We start from the raw sequence: 21,082 nt of genomic DNA, 5'->3' as shown, positions 1-21,082 counted from the left end.
TTGATCCACTTTTGGAGCCAGCCTGAGCAGGCCAACCAATGAACATTTAGCTTTTGGCACATGGACCTTGGCTTCATTTTTCAGCCCTGGAGGTTGCCACTTCACTGAAACTGATGGTGTAATCATTTTAAGTCCATACAGTTGTCTTCTTTAAGGATTGTTTTCAGACACACACAACCACATGTAGAAACAGAAAATGAGGATAGTCATAGCTCCTGGCTAACTCTGAGCATAAGAACACCACCGTTTAGTCTCAGTGACCTCTCCGTCACAACAGGTACACAAACTGCTGATTGTTCCTGTCTTCACGTCATTCTGCAGACTGTGGAGCCAGCTCATGCACTTATTTGCTCTAGTCAGGAAGGAGTCCCTAACCTATTTAATAGGAAAATACACAGGTGCACTTTAAATAGCAGCATGACTTTCGTGCAGTATGTGAATGTGGCGAAACAGGTGCTGAAGCCTCCAAGGCAAACAAAAGTTGTATTTTTCCTAAAGCACACAGAGTCGAGGTGTGTGAAAGTGTGTGAAGGAATATGCTTACATGGCGTTTGCATGCTCACGTCATACTGGCTTTTTGTTAAGTTCCTTAATGTTGACAGCACAGACCCTGCATCAATTTTTCCCTGCTACAGATGTAACTAGCTCATGTCTGCCATGTATGTGAGCAGGCATACATACTGTATCTTGGCATAATGGAATAAGTCCACACGCTCTCACACCATCAACAAGCTGGAGAGCTTCCACTCTGACTGTAAGGGCTATAAACCAGTGCAGGGGCAACAAGGTCACGTAGCTTGAAAAAACCACAGAGTGAGTCTCCCAGTCCTCTTAAAGAGGTCGGTGACTGTATTGTTGGAAAAGCATTTAAGGTAAATTGTGCTAAAGTACTAAAGAACTAAATATGTTCAAGGAAAGACATCTGAACTGTAATACATGTGCACTGTATACAGTAGCTGAAAAATATGTTTGAAAAATGACAACTGATTATCTGCCTTCCATTTGTGCTCAAAGCAGACCAAGAAAGAAAACTGGCTTAAAGCACAGTAAATAAATAATACCATTAAGTGGAAGTTGTTTTGCTGTAGTGAAATCTCTTTAGCTCTTTCTCAGTGTGCACCCCTAACAGTGTTCTTGTACGAGCAGCTGACGCTAATGGGATCAGTGCTTTATCTTATAAGTTCCATCAGTTCCAGTGGTTTAATGAGTGCTTTTTGCAGTGTTTCCTATACAGTAATGAACACTGATGTGGATTTTTTTTTCTAATCCATCTTTCTTATTAAACATCAATAAAATCTGTGCGCAAAAAATACTGTTCAGAGTGACAAAATGGCCAAACTTTAATGAGTGCCATGCTTTTGTCATCTTTATGGCCATTTATGTGGAAGGTTCTGCCAGGGAAACCCTAATTTAATTCTTAAGGACGTCTCAGTGTTTTTTCTTCTTCTATTTGCTCACAGTGCCATATAGTCTCCATGCTGTGTCATAAATGTCATTAGCAGCTGGTGAATTTACTTTAATGCCTTCTAAGTGCACAATTGATCACAGTTGGTATAAAATCACAAAGCCTCTGATGTCTTTTCAAAAATGTCTGCAAATGAAAGTGCTTTGCTAATGTGGCAAATTTCCCATTTTGGTTCTAAAGAAATTCATGTGAACCTACTAATTTAGTGCACTTCTAACATCCAGTTTTCTCTTCAGACTCATTAAATCCATGTGTCTAATGAACAGCCTATGCAATAGTTCTCTCTCTTCCTCTCTAACAGTGCATGCACATGTATACTTTTACTTTGGGCTCAAAGAAGAACTTTGACAGTTTGACATTTGGAGAAATGCACTTATTTTCTGTTGTGCTGAAAAGACTGACACCACCCCTGAGACTGTCTAACAAATAGACAGCGGAAACCAGAGGAACCAGTTAGCTTAGCAAAACAGAATGAAATCATGAGAAAAGAGTTAGCCTCAGTGCAGATGCATAAAGTACAGTGCAAAAATCTGGAGCCACCCCACATTTTGTTATATATTTATATTTTCTTTTATAAAGTGGTGTTCTCCAGGCTCCCCTAAGGTTTTCCAATTGTTTCTATAGACACTGGCTGTGTTTTTGTTCATTTCTAATCCAGTCCTTGTACCTGACCATTTTCAGAGAAAAGGCACCTAATATGAGGAATGAACCAGTCTACACATGACAGTCACCTTAGCAAGGAACCAGTTTTAAATTGTGTCTTTAGGCACTTTGTTACCATCAGCCTGTTGCACAACATCACGTATTTGCACTTCCTTGGTTGAATCTACAAAAAATGTCAAAAATAATATAGTTTGGCAGGCATGCAACAGAATTTAAACACCAACGAGGTTATTCCAAAAGAGCTACTAGGCAACCTGGCATATCTCGGTATGCTGTGCAGTGTATCATTAAAAAACTGGACAAGTGGAGAACAAAAGAAGAAGTGGGAGGCCTAAAACTATCTACAGCATATAAAAAAATTACAGAAAGTCATAATCTTAAGGAATGGGGGGGGGGGGAGTCCACCTGACACAGGACCTGAGAGGTTCATCTGGCTCTTCAGTTGATCCATCTACTGTTCCTTTAAGAGTGGCTTCTTGACAGCCAACCTTCCACTTATGCCAGTTCTGACGAGGCTTTGGCAAACAAGGAGAAAACACTGATGCACATAAATTACTGCAAAATAACAACTGGACTGTGTTATGGAGTGATGAATCCAAATTTAGAATTTCTGGTTCAAATCCAATCTCAGCATGACAATGATCCCAGACACACTGTCAATGCAGTAAAAACATACCTGGATAGAAAAATACAGAGTTGAACACCATCAGTCATGGATTGGCCTCCCCAGAACTTAGACATTATCAAAGCAGTTCAGGATTGTCTTCACAGAGAAGGAAAAAAAAGGCACCAATCCAAAATAGAGATTTAAATGTCTTTTAAGAAACCTGAAGAACTATTCCTGCAGAATACTAAATTATTTTAAGAAGGTTTGCTTCACCTAGTTACCATTTTCCTAGTGAAATATAAAGAAATTAGGGGTAGCTCGAGAATTTTCAACAGTACATCCCCCCAAGTTTGTTGTGAGACATCAAGGGGACCATCTACATGTATACTGGAAAAACAAATGCACTGTAATAATGCATTAAGAGCTGGTCTTTATATAATGTTCCCAGACTTTCAAAAAAATAATACAGTGCTTTCTGATAGACTGCAATCTCCTGAACACACCCTCCGAGCAAACTTGAAAGTAGCAGGCTAAGAGCGAGCTACATGTTTATGGTTCCCTCAGTAGTCTGTTTGTGTGTCCACCACTAAAGTTAACACATTAACATATTATACCTGGTTTATCCTACAACCAGGTCAGCATATAGCCCTAAATTAGTCATAACATCATATTTAGAGATGCTGGTACATTTATTTCACAGAGCCAGGCTAGATGATTCTTGGCTTTTCCAATTTAGAGAGTTAAGCTAAGCTAATGGCTATAGGAGCTATAGCTCCAGCTATATTTACCATATGGTTATGTGATTGGTATCTAACTGTTGGCAAGAAAACAAAATGTCAGACTATTCCCTCAAGGGGATTCATTAGTCTATCCTGGCTGTTCCAACAAGAAAATCTGATGTAAAATCAGAGGATTTTAAGATGAAAAGACAGTACTTTCGCCATTTACCCTGCCATAGCGTCTTTATGATAAATGGCATAGTATCAAATTCCTACAATCAGTACAAATAGGTCAGTTTTACGACATTTTATTTCATAGTTAAGTATTTCATTGAGCCAGAGTAGCCCTGTAAGTGTAAGAGAAAGAGAAAGCCAGCGAGAGAGAGTAGAGTTGGGGAGGGGGGCTTTAAGTTCATGAGCTGGTGGCCCATCTGGTTTGAGTTACAGAAACCCCCCTTCTCAATTAGAGGCAGCATGATGTCAATAAAACGTCAGACTGGAGAAGCCATCACTTAAATTGTGCCTGTCAAGTTTTGTTCTTTCTTCAGCATTCCAGCCGGGCCGATGGGTCTGAAATGATTTGTAGTTTGATTAAGGTTACCACAATGTGCCATTTCTGATTTGATTTGGGTGCTTGCCTCACAAAAGTTGCCACAAAAGTTGTTTGCCTGTTACTGGAGATGCATGCACAGAGCAAAGTGAGGAAGGAAGGTGGCTTCCCCAGTCAACGTGCTTTTTGAGCAAGAAATCAGCTTTTGCTTTTAACTTTTAATTAGTTTTCCAACTCTAATTTTTCCATGTCTCTGCTCTTCACAACAGTTGTCTTTTTTCCAACTGTTACAGAGTTCTGCCCTGCACCTCTTAGATTTATGCTTGAATATTAAACCATGGGGAGGTTTGGAGACGCAGTCGTGACATTTATGTTTCTCCTCTCTTATTGCACATAAAATTTATTAGGAGTTCCCTGGTTTTTCAATGGGGCTTTCCCACCAAGACAGTTTTCTCTCTTCTACAAACCATGGATCATCCAGCAGTATGTACGTGCTGATATTTTGGATTATTAGTGTCATTTTAATTCTCAGAACGTTACTCACTTGCAGGTATGTTTCCAGCACGACAATCTGAAAAACCTGAAAAACAGCAATACACAAAAGGGGTCAAACATTCCCAACCACTCCCAGTGGGAAAACTTGGTGCACAAGGAACCCAGGAGCCTGCTACCCTCAAATCTGAAAACAATTATCATATGAATTTCAGGACTTTATAACACTAGAGAGTAAACCTGTAGCCAAAGGTGTTCATCCAGTCTGGAGATCATCAGGATGTGATGTGTTGGCAGTTTAGCAGTTTTACATGTAAAGCTTGTGCATTCAAATATTTAGCCCTCAACCACTCTTGAATTTAATCCACATCATAAAAGCTTTAAAATTCCAAGTGCAATAGCATGCAAGCTCTAAGCCGTGTAAATCACAAACTTTTGGCCCCATTTCTATGTCGCTGAACCGCTGAGCGTCTATCACATTGCATCTTAGATTCCTGTAAGCCTCACAAACATAAAGATTTAATCAAGCGATGTAAAAATATGACAGGTCTGGTTTAACAGCACTGCATCAAGAGGATCGACGACCTGTTAGCTGCCTTTGAGTCAATGCCAGTGTTCTTCTTAAGCATTTGAAAAGTGCTTGTGATTGGCATATTAGCTGCGCAGGGTCTGATGCACTCATACAGTGAAACAGAAAACTTTAATACTCATATGGAACCTCTCTAACATTGTAAAGATCCTGGTTTACTCACTGAACTGTACACTTAGCTTTTATGGTACAAGCATGACTGAAATTCCTCGTGTTAAATTAGACTGTTTTGTATAGCTCATGTTCCCCTGGCCTGTACTTTAAAAATCATAGTTACAGGTTGGACAAAATAAAGAGAACCTTTTCAGAAAGATGCATGGCTACAGATGTGTACAGATGTGTGTTTCTGGTTATGAAACAATGCATCAATGTCTTTGTAAACATGCTATAGTTTGTGCTCTATAGTTTGTGCTCGTGCACTGAAGACTTGGCCACTCTGGCTTGGTTAACTAACTGCATCCTGTTGTCTACATGCTGTGGACAATGTGTGTGCCTAGCCACAAACAGTGTGTGTGTGTCTGCCTATTTTTTTTTTTATAGACTTTGCCTTGTTTATGCAGACAACTCAACCCAAGAGTGACCCTCAGCAATGCAAAATGACCATCATGTGACTATTTAACAATTTTTTGACTATTCTTTTAATCCTAAACCATATACGCACGATTTAACTTGATGCCATTTCAAAAATCATAGTGACACTAACAGTATTAAAAACATTGTATTTAAGTCTGATATTAAATGGATTCAAGGAACCTACAGCACTGTGCAGAACTTTTGAGTCACCCTTCATTTCTTTAGATTTTGCTTCCAAGGAGCCAGACTTTTTAAAGTGCTCTTGAGCAATAGTTGTCCAGGCTTTCTGAAAGCCTTTCAAAGTTTTTCTTTGAACACTGGCTGCTCTCTCACTCATCTTCATTCCACTCCATGTCGTCTGGCAATTTTCAGAGGAATGGGTTTTTTATTTGTTTGTTTGTTTGTTGAACCACTTAAAACCGACCGGTCTAACAGAAGGGATGAACCAGTGTATTTTAGGCACTTTGTTGTTCTAAAAACTCACAGTTGAATGTGTGATAACACATTTTGACAGAAATAAAATTGTGTTTTTCCACCAAAAAGGTGATTCCCAAAGAGCCAGTGGCTGAAAACCTTGCATATCTGAGCATGGCGTCCAGTACGTCCATATAAAAAAAAAAAAAGAGGAACATGTACAAGTGAAGGAAAAAAGAAAAAGTGGCAGGCCTAGAATTTTTAAAAAGGACCCAAGAGATGCATCTGGCCCAGTTGATCCAGCTACTGTTCAGTGAAGCCTCATCAAAAATGGTCTTGATCGGTGCTCGAAAAGAAGACATTCTTAAGGAAGGGGAAAAAAAACCTTAAGAGAATCCAAAATTAGACAAAAACTGCCCTGAAAGTCAGTAGCAACAGGTCTCATGAAAAATATAAAATTTTTGGTTCAAATCAACATTGGAGTGTATGGAGGAAGTCAGGAGTACAGAGAGGTTCAACAGTGAGTGTTCACAGCCATCTGTGAAACAGAATGGAGGCTCTGCCAAGGTTTGGATCTGCATTTCAGCCAGTGGTGGTGGGGAGCTTGTCAAAACTGATGGAGTTATAAACACAGAAAAGTACCACTATCAGATTTTAATGTGAAAAGTATCAGATTAGAAACAGCTTCATTTTTTTTATGCATGACAGTGATGTTGATGACAATGCAGTAAGCATACCTGGATGGAAAAACACACGTTGGAACACTATAAGTCATGGATTAACCTCCCCACAGCCTGAACATCAACATTACAACATCCAACAGTATGGGATTGTCGTGACAAAGAATGTAACAAAAGGTCAAAGGAGCTTGCAAAGAAAAGCGTCTGGACTTCTTTAAGTTGCTTGTAGACGTTTCACCTCTCATCCGAGAAGCTTCTTCAGTTCTAAGGTCAAATGGTGGAGAGTCCCAGATATAAACCTAGTGGGAGTGACCCCCACAGAGGGACAAAAGGACCCCCTGATGATCCTCTAATCACCTGAGCCAAGGTGGGAAACTGTGCGTGTGTCCCAATCAACCAGAGTTTCGGGTGTGTTCATTGTGAAACCTGGCCCCACCTTATCATGCGAATTCCTGAGGTCAGATGACCCAGGATGTGAGTGGGCGTTAAGGCGTCTGGGAAGGGATCTCAAAACTGGATTATAGATGGCAGAGAGTTGGTGTCGTAAACCCCCGCCTCTATTCAAAGATGGTCGCTCACAGTGGACATAGATGGCTTCTTTCACTCCTCTTTCAAACCATCTGTCCTCTCTGTCCAAAATGTGATCATTGGCATCCTCGAAAGAGTGTCAAGCAACTTAAAGAAGTCCAGACGCTTTTCTTTGCAAGCTCCTTTGACTACGATGACCTGGATGACTGAGAACCTTCACAGACAATGTAACAAAAGGCAGCCAGCAGCCAAAATAGAGCTGTGAATGTCCTTCAGGAAGCCCGGAAAACTATTCCCTACGTCTATTTAAAGAAATGACAAGAAGGCTTGTCTGAGAGGTGAGGCTATTCTGAAGAATAAAGGTGGTCACACCAAATATTGACTTTTCCCATTTTCCGAGCAAAAACTGAAGAAATTAAGCGTCTCTTGACTTTGTGCAGTACTGTACTTCCAAACAAAATGCCTTCATTTGCACTTTATATAATTACAGTACTCAAGGATGTCATTCATTTCTAAACGAAAATCCCTATTTTCCTGCCATTCACAAAGTTTATTGGAAGCTATGCAAACACCTTTAGGGGCTTTAAACTTTAAACAGAGTCAAATGTACACAGATTGGCCAGATCATTGAGTCACTAAGCAAACCTAAGATAACTGGCTTAAAAACAAGAAAGAAAGCCAAGCAAGCATGGGCAGATATTTGAGTTAGTCCTCATGCTCAACTGATGTTAATCCCAAACAAGCTAAATCGTTGTTATAGTTGGAAAATGTTCCCACTTGAAAGGACCTGCTTGAAGGACACTCCCATTAACGATCGGAAGCAAAAAGTGATGTCTAAACTGAAACTATGTGGGTGCTCAACAGAAAGGTTCACAGTAAAACCCTGTATTGGCCTACATTTCATGCTGGACAAATATTAAACTGTATTATATCGAGTGACTGGAAAATTAAAAACCAAACATAAGGCCCAGGGGCCAGAATCGGCCTGGCAAAGACTCAAATCCGGCCCACTGGGTGGCCTTGGAAAATGTGAAGGAGAACATCAATTTTGGACTTTTAACTGTATTTTCATAATTTTCCAGCTTTTCCTGAGATAAAGATCTCCCCTCATGGTCATTCATTTTAGGTCAAAGTAATTAATATATAGATTTCTGTAATTTCACGCATTTAATTCTTACAATTTAAGCCTAGACAATTTTCTTTCCAGCCCACATAATATCCAAGTGGGTTGTATATGCCTGCAATGTAAAATTAGTTTTAAGCAGAAACCCAAAGATCACCTACAGGTCACATGACCAATCTTGTCAGTGTTTGAAAGAAAGCCTTATGAGTCTGTCTTTTACTGGCTCACTAACTCACAAATATCCTGCAGTCAACCTGACTACAATCTAGACTCAGGTAGTTTCTGGCTGGTCACAGTTACAGCAGTCCCATTTATGTCTCACTGGCCATACTTGATCAGGGAAGCTGTTTTTAAATCTCAAAGAATGAGCAGATAAGAGAACAGATGTGTGCAGGGAGGGAAGTGAACTTAAGTGTGTGTTTCCTACATGGGAAATGTTCACCACAGGCAAAATGTTTGTAACATCATGCCACTAATTATATGTATTTACATTAAATTAAGGCAGACATATTTTATATTATCATCTAATTAACTGAGCCCCATTTGGATGAGACACAATATAAATCTGACAAACATCACCGGCTGTAATGTGAGGTTGGTAATGATTTCAGTTTCCAGATTGAGACTCGAAGCGGTCCAAGTTCTCCATATGTCAACAAGGTGAGCTCATGGTAAGTCCCTGATTCTCCCATGTCAAACACAGAAACACATTCTCTCCAGCTCTGGCAGCCCAGTCCCAGGCCTTTTCTTTTTAGAGGCTTCTAATCCTGGTGGGTCCCTGGCCTGACATCACACGGCCCTCTCCCCACCCCTCTGTCTGCTGATGTGCTGTACCCACGCTCTCATTTCCTTTGCAGCTCACGAACACCAATCACTGCCCCGGTCCTTTTGACTTCTTACGTCTGAGCATCTGATTAAAACAGACTGCCTCATCCGACGCCTCATTTGGCCAGCTGAGGCGTTTAAACCTTACAGAAAGGAGGCGCTGAGCGCTGATTCTGTGGGCTGGTGTGAGTACAAAGTAGCCAACCAGGCTCCCTCTCCTTCCCTCACTCGCCCTTCCCCACTCCTGTTGCATGTTCAGCTTCTTAGGCTTGATCACGTGACCAGGAAGTGTGGCTCTCTTCCATTTCCCCTCCTGAAGGAAAGAAAATATTTAAAAGGGGGCTGGCGCTAGGCTCTGTTACGTGGGCCTGGTTAAAAATAACTTAGATATTTAAGGCTGGAATCCCAGGGCAGGCAAAGGCTGGACAGCTTGCCGCCCGACAGGAGCTCTCGCCTCCCTCTCACTCTGTTTCTTGCTAACTTCTTCCTAACAGTGCTCCGTCGTCTGAAGCCATTTCGCCTTACCCACGATCAACACCCTGCACCTCAGAAACATTTTCCTACAACCAGTGGATGCTCAGGTCTACATTATTAAATGTTATGAAAATTCAGTTGGTGCTTCTCAGCCCAGCCGCAACTTTGTTTGGCTACTGAGGTTTGGCCGGAAACGTCCAAACAAAGCAGCCGGACAAACCCAGACTTCATCCATTTGCATACCATGACAGAACTGTAAACCAACAACTATCCATCAACTATCAAAAATTTTCACCACTGCAGTGATTTACATACAAGGCCACAGCACCACATGTGATATACTGTTGATCTAAAATAAGTACTGAACTGGACACCAAATCTAAATCCTTCAATAATTTGATTTAGCTTTAGATGATTAGAAAATGAATGCAACTCATCAGATCTGCCCCTAACCTAAGGTTATTTGAAAGAAGCACATCCAGTGAAAAGATGCTATATTGCATATTATTATAATATTTTAAACTGTAAACATATATTTTAATTTGGGAACAACTATTTGAAACAATGTTAACACCCATAAACTAATATATTAAGTACATTACATAATAATAATATTACTCACATAATATTTCAGTCAAATAACTAATAACAATTAGCCAGCTAGCAGAATAGCAATGCCTCAATTCCTTTTTCAGCTACAACTGCATAAAATTAACTGAAAATGTTTACGGTAATTTATTATTGTCCTTTCTTTCAGGTCTTTTCCACATTTGGGTTTTGGGCTGTAGGTCAGCAATTTAAATATAATCATTAGTGACATTTTTCTGTAAACCTGAAATGCTCAAAGAGCAGTTTGGGATTTTTGAACAGATGCTGTTGTCAAATAGTGCGCTGTAAGGGTAAGTTTAGCTGCGAATGTTACAAACATTTGCTGCTTTTGTGCCGCTTTTTTTCTTTTGTGCAGCACCAGTGAAGGAATTGAGACTCGTAGCTGTCTGAGTGCTACAAACCACAGCGATAGGGGAAATAATTTGATTACAGCCACAGTCAGTACCTCGTTGCTCGTGCTGTTCGAAAGCAAATAATCAGAAAGTCATCTGAACTTGAGTTCCTCTCTGGCTTTGCACTGGCTTTGCAAAACAAAAAGTTCCTACATATATAATTGTATTAAACCTAATGCGAGGTGGAGTAGTGGGGAAAGTACAGCGCTGAGATTCAACAAAGCTTGACTCAGCTTTCAAGAATTAGGGAAAGAATGAAAGCTATTTTTTAATTACTGAACAGCATCTGGAAGAGAGCACAGCAAACCTCAATATCTGGAGTTATGATCCGCTGATACTCATATGCACTTGGGCGCTTTCCAGGAGGGGGAACTTGACTGAGGGACACCAGTGGAAACAATGCCAGAAAAGCTCAAATTCTCCAGTGATAGGCAGTTAAGCGTTTTGTTATTCAGTGTTCACAAGTGTGTTGTTAGACTATAAAATATGTTTTTTTTTATTTGAATAGCCACAGATTATGTCAGCAAACATTTTAGAAACAAAACCAAAAAAAAACCCCTCTCAGCACAGCCAACAACAACACCCCCGTTCTTCTTCAGGTAGGCATCATAGCACTCACACTTTATCCATGTTGATAAGCAGAAACAATACCAGGACACTTGTTGAAGTTAATCAGAGGAAAATATTACACCATACAGATACTAAACAGTTATGCTTGCTCATACAAAAACATTACCTCAGTCTCACCACCTCCGATTCTTATGTCATCAATGCCTTGCAAAAAAAAAAAGTCTAAAACTGGGTATTGCAGATTTGTCTTTCATATTCTCAGCCGATACTGTGAGTGTTACATTAACATGTTCTATACAAGCGTCTGGTGTGAGTTACTAAATCACCACGACTTCATTGTGTCAGAAAAAGAACACAGCCTACAGTGGTGTCACCTTCTCCTCCTTTATCTCTTTCCTCTGTTCCTCCTCTGCCTGTCATTATTGCAAAAGCAACTCAGTTGTCAAAGCCAGGCCTTTGTTTTCAGGATCACTTTCACCACCATTATCTTCCATCATAAAGAATATGGCTATATTCACACAGGTTCCTTTATCTTCCTACCTGCTGTAGGAAGCAGGTCTTGAAGAACAAAAGATGTAGTGCAAACGTTGTTGGTGTGAAGCCATCACTTCCCACCGCACATTTACAGGCGTTAAAAGACAACGCAGGTTCGGATTTTAAGTCTCATAGTATTAGTATATCAAATTATTGCAGTGAGCTAACCAACAGGATACACTTGCTATTTACCAAAGAATATTTACATTTTAGTCTGCAATTTTCCCACGAGACTTGTTTGCCAGCCCAAGCGCTGTGCATTTGTGCAATTTCAAACGGTGAATGAAGATATTCACTGAGATGTGTCCTGTTGAAATGACGGCACATTTGTTGACATGCCTAACAGACAAGATCCTGATGCAGCAGGATCAGCAGCGAGCGCTTTGTTTGCTCTTGCACTGAACTCTTGATTCAATGTGTCTAATTATGCTGGATAGAGAGGTCTGTGTTAGTTCTCCTGTTCTGTGCAAACACTGCTGAGCCCAGTTCAAATGCAGCTCAAATGAGAAGTGTACTTTAATGCTTGCAGGAAAGGTTAAGGTTACAGTGCTGTTTATAGTTTTTCATGTGTTTTTTTATGGGTTAAAAGTGACAGCAAGATAATTATTATGTGTCGTTTCTTGAAGAAACGTAGTAAAATGTTAAAAGGGATTTAATTCTAGTTGCCTATATTTCAAGCACACCACATAGCATTTGTTTCAGAATGATAACATATTTTGTATATTGAAGGCCCATTTAAGGATAAGCATTGCACGTTACCTTTGGCTTTGGTGTGTAGCATGGCTAGCTCTCAGAATTTTGGCCATGCATAAACTGCAGTGTGTTTGCAATACAGTGTAAACATTCTAAATAATTATTAAAAATATTGTCCTAACATAATCATATTATTTTATAAATAATAAAATGATACATTTTGCAGAGCAGTGGGAACATTTGTTGCATGAAGGCTGGCCATAGACTGTATATAAAAGACAGGCATAGTCACCGTGGTCTCATTGATTCGTGGAGTGCCATTTTTTAAGTTTTTTTGTTTGGTTCTTTGATGTAAACCAGACGTCATAATTTAGAAAGGGAACTGAACATACCAGATGCTCATATAGTAGTGATCTGTCAGTGTCAGCCACGCCCTAAGGCAGGTCACATGTACGTCACAGTTCACACTGATTCACGTCAGGCTTCAGTGCTCTCTCTTCGCAATCATTTTGAGTTGGGCAGTGTCACGTGGATCTATTTCTTTGTTCTTCATGAATAAAAAACAGAACAAAACGTACTTTTATATAGTGCTTAGACAGTCATTAGCCACCCAGTCAAATCAGTTTAATCAAATGCTCCAGCCAATGAAATCATGAAAAATATTCCTGAGAGAGTGAGATGGTTGCAGGTCAGAATGAAATTTAAAAGAAGATGGCTGTTACTTAGCTTTTTATATACAGTGTCGTGTGTAACATGTTACAAAGTAACGTCTTACATGTTTCAGTAACACAGTAGTGTAACGTGTCACTGTAGTAATTCAGTAACTACACTATATTTAATACTATGTCGTTACTTGTGTTGCAAGTGTTCTTTAGACATCTGTGTGCTGGGCGAAAAAAAACACATCCTGCACAATCCTGCTAGAAGATTATAGCTATAGGTTTATATTACTGGTGATAATATGACAGAGCATTTCCGGTCATTTGATCTATTAATAAATTAGTAATGCAACAAGTAGTGCAACAAATTACTTTCTCAATTTAGAAATCAAGTAATATATTTCATTACTTAATACATTACCTTTTCTTGAGTAACAACTCAGATGCTGGTTATGTATGAAAAAGCTTTGTAACAGCTAGATGGTCTCATGGTAACTGCTAATTAAAGATATGTTAACTTGATTTGTGAGTGATTGATGGTTGGTGCTCCAAAAATTCCTCTTGAAGACACGTCGATAAGTAACAGGAGTATATCCTACCCATGGCATACTGTCTTTTCATCTATTTTAACTTAGACTAATTTATCTTAAACTATAATTTACAAATAATTTACAAAAATGAAACCTGAGTTGGATTAAATACGATGTTTCACTAAGGATTAAGACCATGCACTGAATAAGAAGGTGTCTACTGAGATTATAAATCAGGTGAGCAAGATAAAATCTGACATATTTTTTAAAAACAGAAGAGTCGCCTGCAGGACTTTGGAAAGACAGCAGGGTGCAACATTGGATTTACTTGCTTCCGGCATTTCCGTCATTTATATACAGGCTGTGTGAAGCAACTCAGTACTCAGTATGTCCAGGACTAGATAGTGTTTTCACTGCCTTACAGGTCTGTCCGAAAGCAAAGTATTCAACCCTCAGTATTGTCTGTGATTTATTTTTTGTGTTCAATAAAGCACTTTTTAATTATGTTTTTAAAGTGCTATACAAATGAAGGTTTGCATTATTAATTATTATTATTTCACAAACTATAAAGCCATCATGCATTATTCTGAAGATGAAAAAAACGACCACAAAGTTGATTAATTTGGAAGAAAAGCACTCAGCATAATATTTGCTTTAATTGCGTGACACAAATTAGATATTTAATGGGGGATATGAAACGACTCCCTATGCGGTCCTTTACACAGAGCTCCCTATTTCACAGTGAGTGGGGAGTAGTGAGTGGCCGAATGATTTCCAACACAGGGTCCTTGTCCCGGCTCGTGATGTAACATAGATAAACATAATGTTTACCCACAATAATTTGCATATTTACCTGTCATGGGATAGGCCACCGCTTTTGGCACTACTCTGTGCCACTAAATAACAAATCCACAATTACGACGGGAAACAAACGCAGCAATGACAAACACAAATAGAGTTGTTGTTATTGGATAAATACGCCAAAAGCAGAGGTACCTGGTGTTTTTACAACTCAGGGTTAGCTAATGAAACTAGGCCCTAATATCACCTGCTCACGTCAGGTGACTCTCCAGTCGTTATTAACGAAAGTCTCAGGTATTCCCATGTCAGCCGTGTGCAGAATTTAGAACAACGCGGTTCTTCAACCACATTTCGCACGACTAACAAAAAGTAAGGAGAGTCACGGTTGCTATGAATACAAACAAACTTCTCTCTCCAATCTTTCGCTCTCCTTGCCTCTCCCTCCAGTCCCCTCCCCTCCTCCCCCTTCCGCTAATGTTTTGTTGCCGGGGCGACAGAGGCGGTTCCCTTCGCTCCAGTGATTTAAGACGAATACCTCTCACGCGCTTCCCTCAGTTCAGACTGCCGGTCCCTGCATGGCAACAGGAGCAAGGGATTCCCCCCCTGCCCCGTCGCCCCAGTCTATCTTCCCGTTTAGCATCGTTTCAGCTTTAAAAATGCAGCAGCCCGGCAGCTTTTAACCCGTTCGCGGTGGCATGTCCTGGAACCAAAGTGTAATGCGCGACGCGGAGCAGAAACTTTAAAATCCGGGGGATATTCAAAGCAGTGCAGCCGCATCCTCAGAAGAATCTTTTCAAACGGGACTCCGCATATATATACATTTATATATATGTGTGTGTATATATAAACTCTAAGCGATGAGGTGTGGACCTGACAAACTTTTAATGACAACATCTGACTGACTAACATCTCCTTGTTGGACTACAACAGCCTGCGCTCTCCCCAGGGATCAGCCCGCGAGGATTTACGTTATTTTTCTGTTTAAATTTCAGGCAGCCTCCAAATGACGTCGAGATGGCATTAGGTGGAACCCTTCTGCCCTCCATATCCACCTTTGCCAGCGGCCCCACTATCAAGAGTAAATCTATAGGAAACGCCAATTTAGTGAGTATCCTGTGGTCACTTCATATTATGCGCGCATGCCAAAAAAAATAGCACTGTGTGGGGTAAAAAACAAAAATAAAAAAAGCATCAAAGAATTGGGTGCAGTGTATTTCTAGCGTGTTTGTTTTTCCAATGTGTCTCTCCCATGTTGTTACACTACAGCCAGGGCTTGACACCACGCTCCAATGGGGCGTGCACCAGTTTACACAGGCTGCTTTAGCGTGGAGACAGTGAGACATGCACGGGAAGCGCACATGGGCTACTGTATTGCTCCGTGGAGAGCATCCAGCTCGATTAGCTTTCCAATTAAATGCAGTTCAAATTCAAAATATTGAAAGGAAGATTATTCTGAGTCTGATCATTAAAAAAAGGGCCCACTCTTTATTCACCAGATATACCTGTGCCTCTTCTCGTGCTTTCAGCTACAAATCAGTATTCTTGGGAAGTGCTTACAGCCAAGGACACTTTCTGCACCACACTCAGCTCTGTAGCTAAGCTGTCATAATAATCAGTCTCCATACTGCAGATCCAGGTTCCCTTCACTCTAAATTACCCTGTTTTAGGGCTGTTTTCAAGCAGGACAGACAGGATAAAACCCTAGTGTGATTTTCTCGACTCTGTGCCTGTAAAAACAGCAACATGACACAAATGATCAAATTGTGCCAGCACACTCATAATTGCCTCTATAACTTTCCCGTAGAGATGGAAGGAGGAGTTGTCCCATCTTAAGAGATCCAGCGTGCCAGACGAAAGCAGCTGCCCCAACCCAGACCATCCCACTGCCACCAGCATGTCCAAGAAAGACACAGAGCTGGACCTGGACTTAGACTATGACTTTATTTTGTCCAACTCTATTCTGCAGCAGCAACAACAGCAGCAGCAACAGCAGGAGGATGCCATGGCATGCACCTCTGCCCAGGGACTGTCTCCTTCCCCTGGGTCTTTCACCTCATCTTACCCTCTCCCTTCCCCTCAGGGAACTGCCAGCGAGCTGCTCTACACCATTCCAGACATCAACGATGTTTCGCCGTCTGGAGGCTTCGTGGCCGAGCTCATGAGACCCGAGCTGGATCCGGCTTACCTCCAACCCACGAGCCTCCATGGGAAGTTTGTAGTCAAGACAACAATGGACATGGGAGATTACAACCAAAGCATGAATGTTAGCAAGGCCTGTGTTAACGCTGTGTCAGACCCGACTCCCTCACGTGCCTCGACGACCTTCGCGTGCCACAGGATAAAGCAGGAAAACCCCAGTAATTGCACCATCTCACAACCCATGGACCTACACCTGGCTGGAGTAAACTCCCATGGACGAGGAAGCCAGCAGCAGCAGCGTCCCAGCCACTTGGATCTTGGGTTCCATGGCAGAGGGCGCTCCATGACAAACAGCAGGTTATCCTCATCCTCTTCCCTCTCCCCGGACCACCCCTTGAGCCGGGAACACCAGGTGTTGGGCCATTCCCACTCTCAGATCCCTCTTCCTCCCCAGGGATACCACCATAGTTCGCCACCGGGATACACGTCCTACGCCCAGACATCATCCATGCAGTACCAAGGTTAGAGAGCATTTATTATAATAGAGAGTTCTTAAAACTGTGTTTTCTTAAAATCTGTCTAAGAACACAACTTATACAGAGTCAATGGTTTTAAACGAGCCATTGGTTCAAAGTATTGCACTTAAAAGGATCTTGTCCTCGTAAAACTCTTTAAAAGTCTAGCCCGCATACAGAATTTGAATTTCTATAGAATCTGTGTTGTTTGTTACTTTAAAACATTAAAACGAACCACTTCTCTGTTGTGGTGGGGTTTTTTTTAAATTAATTGTGGCACTGTGCAGTGTTTTGCAGAGAAGTATTAAAGCTTTTAGAATAGCAGCTTTATTTTGCACAAGCCTTTTATATGATTTAAGAGAGGCTGATGTTTTCTGAGTCCCTTCAAAGTTCGAGACAGAAGATACATTCTTTTTAAACAAATATTGAATTTTTATGCCTCTGTTATATCGGCTATAAGCCTACCCCACTGTTCAGTGACCTCTGATATAGTTATAAGTTTTCTCTGCTCATGTGGAGTATGATTAGGGACCATGATAACAGTTATTGTCACCTCTGTTTTTTGACTCCACAGAACCCCTCATGATATCTACTGGTGACTGCATGCCGGAGGAGCCAAAGCCTAAACGTGGTCGACGGTCCTGGCCGAGGAAGAGAGTGGCGACACACACGTGTGACTTTGTCGGCTGCGGGAAGACATACACAAAGAGCTCGCACCTTAAAGCGCACCATCGTACACACACAGGTATGCAGATGGGTGTTTGACGCTTCTGGCGTCCGCTTACACTAGTGTTAGCTTTTAGCCTTAGCACGCTCTCATTAAGCTTATTCTCTTATTTTCGTGATAGTTTCCTTGTTGAACATCACTTGCTCATTATGGACAAACATGTTTGAATAGGGGCTGGAAGGGTGGGGGCTGGGAGGGGGACTTGTTTAGCAGGTGCAGTAAAACAGGTTGATACTGATCCCTTTTCAAATACAAACCCCAGGCCGGATGGTTTGGCCTTTACACACTAGCTGCAGGACAGGATGGACCTCTTTTTCTCCTGAATGTGGGGAAGGCTGGGCCATTTTTAACCTCAGGGCCAGTGCTAACCGCTCTGTGTGTATTGTGTTTCCATCAAAGGGGAGAAGCCTTACCACTGCGACTGGGAGGGCTGTGGCTGGAAGTTTGCGCGTTCGGATGAGCTCACCCGCCACTACAGGAAACACACAGGCCACCGGCCGTTCCAGTGCCAGAAATGCGACCGGGCGTTTTCAAGGTCAGATCACCTAGCTCTCCACATGAAGAGACACTTATGAGACTTGGATGGTCGGTGGATGAAGGCTCCAGTGGGCGGGGAAGGGGACATATATGTACGTTAGCAGAACCCTGAACAAACCTGTGACCTACAGTTTTTTTTTTTCTTTTAAACCACGATTTGCCTTCAAACTGGCGTCAAGCAACAAGACAAGCTGTGGTGTTCATGGCAAGAAACAAAAATGAAAGAGCGCTGGATCTTTAAGAGCCAAGAATTTCTCTCAAGACTGATCCCGTGCTCGCACGTTGTGCAGGTGACTCGACAAGACCTCTCAGCCAGGGTTGTAAACTTTTTTATGAAAGGGACCAAACTGGAATTTGTGTTATTTAACCGACAAAACTTGGAGGACCAGGTGCCAACTGTTTTTTTGGGGGTTTTTTCGAACTGGAAGTGTATTTTTGTCAGGGAAACCAGGAGCAACAGAAAAAACATCTCCAGAGGCCTTTACCAGCAACATGTCTTCATAGGCCCTGTAAACGACACACTGTACAATTAAATACATATATATTTATATACACATTTCACCTGCAATGCCATTGATTTCAGGTACAATGTTAATTTATACAGAATGGTGCTCAGTGACTCTGAAGGGTTTTTTTGTAATAAAAGGTACCAAAGATTATACAAAAAGGGTGAAATGAAAAAGTGCCATATGGTTTTTGTGTTTCTTGGAAACCTCTCTTCCGCAATCTGACTTAAATCAGGTAAACACTTCATTTTTTTTAAAGGTGATGGCAATCTTCAATGCACTGCAGCTGCAAAGTGCAATAATTTATATGAGACGCTTGTATTTTTGTATTGAATGAATAACTCTGAACAAATATTTGTTTGTTTATAGCCAAAATATGTAATATAATCTTGAACTTTGTACATTTGTAAATAATAATTCTTTGTTATTGTTTTGTATTTTACATTATAATAAAATGTATTTGGTATAAGAAGAAAAATCTTTATGACCATTTCATTGACAACCTTTGATATCTAAAGACATGAACAGTTGGCAGGATGAAAGACATTAGTCCTATAAAAAAAAGTTTTACAGTAGGTTGAAGATTACTGCACTGACCTCTGTGGTAATGGTGAGATCACTCCAGGCGACCTAACACAATGTTGCCGTTAAAAAAGGTTTTCCAAAGAAAATTCACTCCTACAATGTCGCACTTCCATGGAGTTCTCTTTCCACCTGTCAGGCGGATGAATTGGGAGGACAACTGAGTTGGTGGCTGACGTTCAAGGGTGACACCAAATCTGACACCGATGTGCACAATAGGAGTACAAGCACTCAGATATGCTGCGGTGGGATAGATGACCTGAGACTTACAGCACTGAAAAGAGCTCAGTAGAAAGGTGATGTTGCTGAGCCGTTAAGGCTCTATACCTATACTGTGCAGGCCTCACAGTGTGACCTCGTAGAGATTTGGACTATAATAACCGTACTTATTTTTATGTATGTCAAATAAGTTTAAAATACAGATGGTGATCATTTTTAGATATTTAAATAGCCCTTCATTTTGACAGGGGATGTCAAAATGTAATAAATCTACCACTGTATCTAACACTGGGTTTGCAACAGCTGTGTTATTTATCACTAAGTATTTGGATTTGTAGCGTGATGACATTATAGCACCTTGCAAAGAATTTTATTAAATTTATCAAGAAAGAAAAAAGTAATTTACATCCTGATAAGAAAGAAAAGGGTAAAAACATAAGAACCCATGTATGAGTATTTACTTGTGTATTTAGATGTTGACACATTTGCTGTATAGTTACATTTATTAAAGTGGCACTTGGCAGGTGGGTGAAGCCTGAGATCAGATGTTGTGGTGAAGCAACGATAATAACAAAAACCCATAGAGACTCACCTTAAATTAAATCCTGAGTGAATTTGTACTGTGGCCTCCATTGGATTTGTTTTCTTTGAGGATTACGTGATCGCCTGAGTGGTGCTGCTGTGTCTCTGAGGTTTACTGCTCTTTGAGAGTGTACAGCCTTTGAATAATACAAAATTTTTATTATAATTTTTTAACAATATGAATTTATAAGATGATTCAAAACATCACATACTGATTACAGGGAAAAAGCATCCTATAGTTAGGACATTACAGCATTCTTTAGAGACTTAAGTACCACAGCACAGGGATGACAAGGGGAAAAGAAGGATGTGGACCATGCAGGTAGCATTGCTTTCCATTTGTTGTGAGTAGTAGCCCCCAGTCACACATCTTCAGGCTTGGAAGTTGGAAATATATTGTGGTCTATGTTGCCCCCTATAGGTTTATTTGGTTCAAGCACAGCACGATCCCTTCAGAATCTCCCTTTTAATTAAGAATTACACTTCTTAAACCAGACGGCTATAATTGCAGGTGTCATTTGTAGTGCTTGTTGCTACAGAAAGAATATGCTAATTTTCAATGTCTTTTAATTCAGCATTTTAATGACTAAAGTGTCAGACGGATTGTGGATTTCTTGTGTATGTGTGTTTATTTATTTTTTACATATAGATGTAAAAGTGAGTATACACATTTATTAACAGCAAAAAAAAAAAAAAAAAAAAAAGCACTGTATTACTTCTCCCAAAGCTTTGACCCTCTTTATACAGTGCTCTGAAAAATCATCTCCTCCAAATGTGGTACAACT

The 21,082-nt window shown here is 40.6% G+C and overlaps 1 protein-coding gene across 1 annotated transcript; it reads left to right on the top strand.

The window, feature by feature from the left end:
• Window positions 1-15,040: 15,040 nt before the first annotated feature.
• On the top strand, window positions 15,041-20,905 carry klf4 (Kruppel like factor 4). The gene is made up of 5 exons (XM_004549602.3): window positions 15,041-15,352; window positions 15,483-15,594; window positions 16,295-17,150; window positions 17,719-17,889; window positions 18,271-20,905. Exons 1-5 carry the CDS (start codon window positions 15,348-15,350, stop codon window positions 18,444-18,446), a joined length of 1,320 nt encoding a protein of 439 aa, XP_004549659.2. The 5' UTR covers window positions 15,041-15,347; the 3' UTR covers window positions 18,447-20,905.
• The last annotated feature ends 177 nt before the right edge of the window (window positions 20,906-21,082 follow it).

The sequence above is a fragment of the Maylandia zebra genome, linkage group LG7, assembly GCF_041146795.1.
Source record: "Maylandia zebra isolate NMK-2024a linkage group LG7, Mzebra_GT3a, whole genome shotgun sequence".
NCBI classification, from domain to species: Eukaryota; Metazoa; Chordata; class Actinopteri; order Cichliformes; family Cichlidae; genus Maylandia; species Maylandia zebra.
The sequence above is the reverse complement of the archived record's forward strand: the minus strand, read 5'-3'. Positions and strand labels throughout refer to the sequence as shown.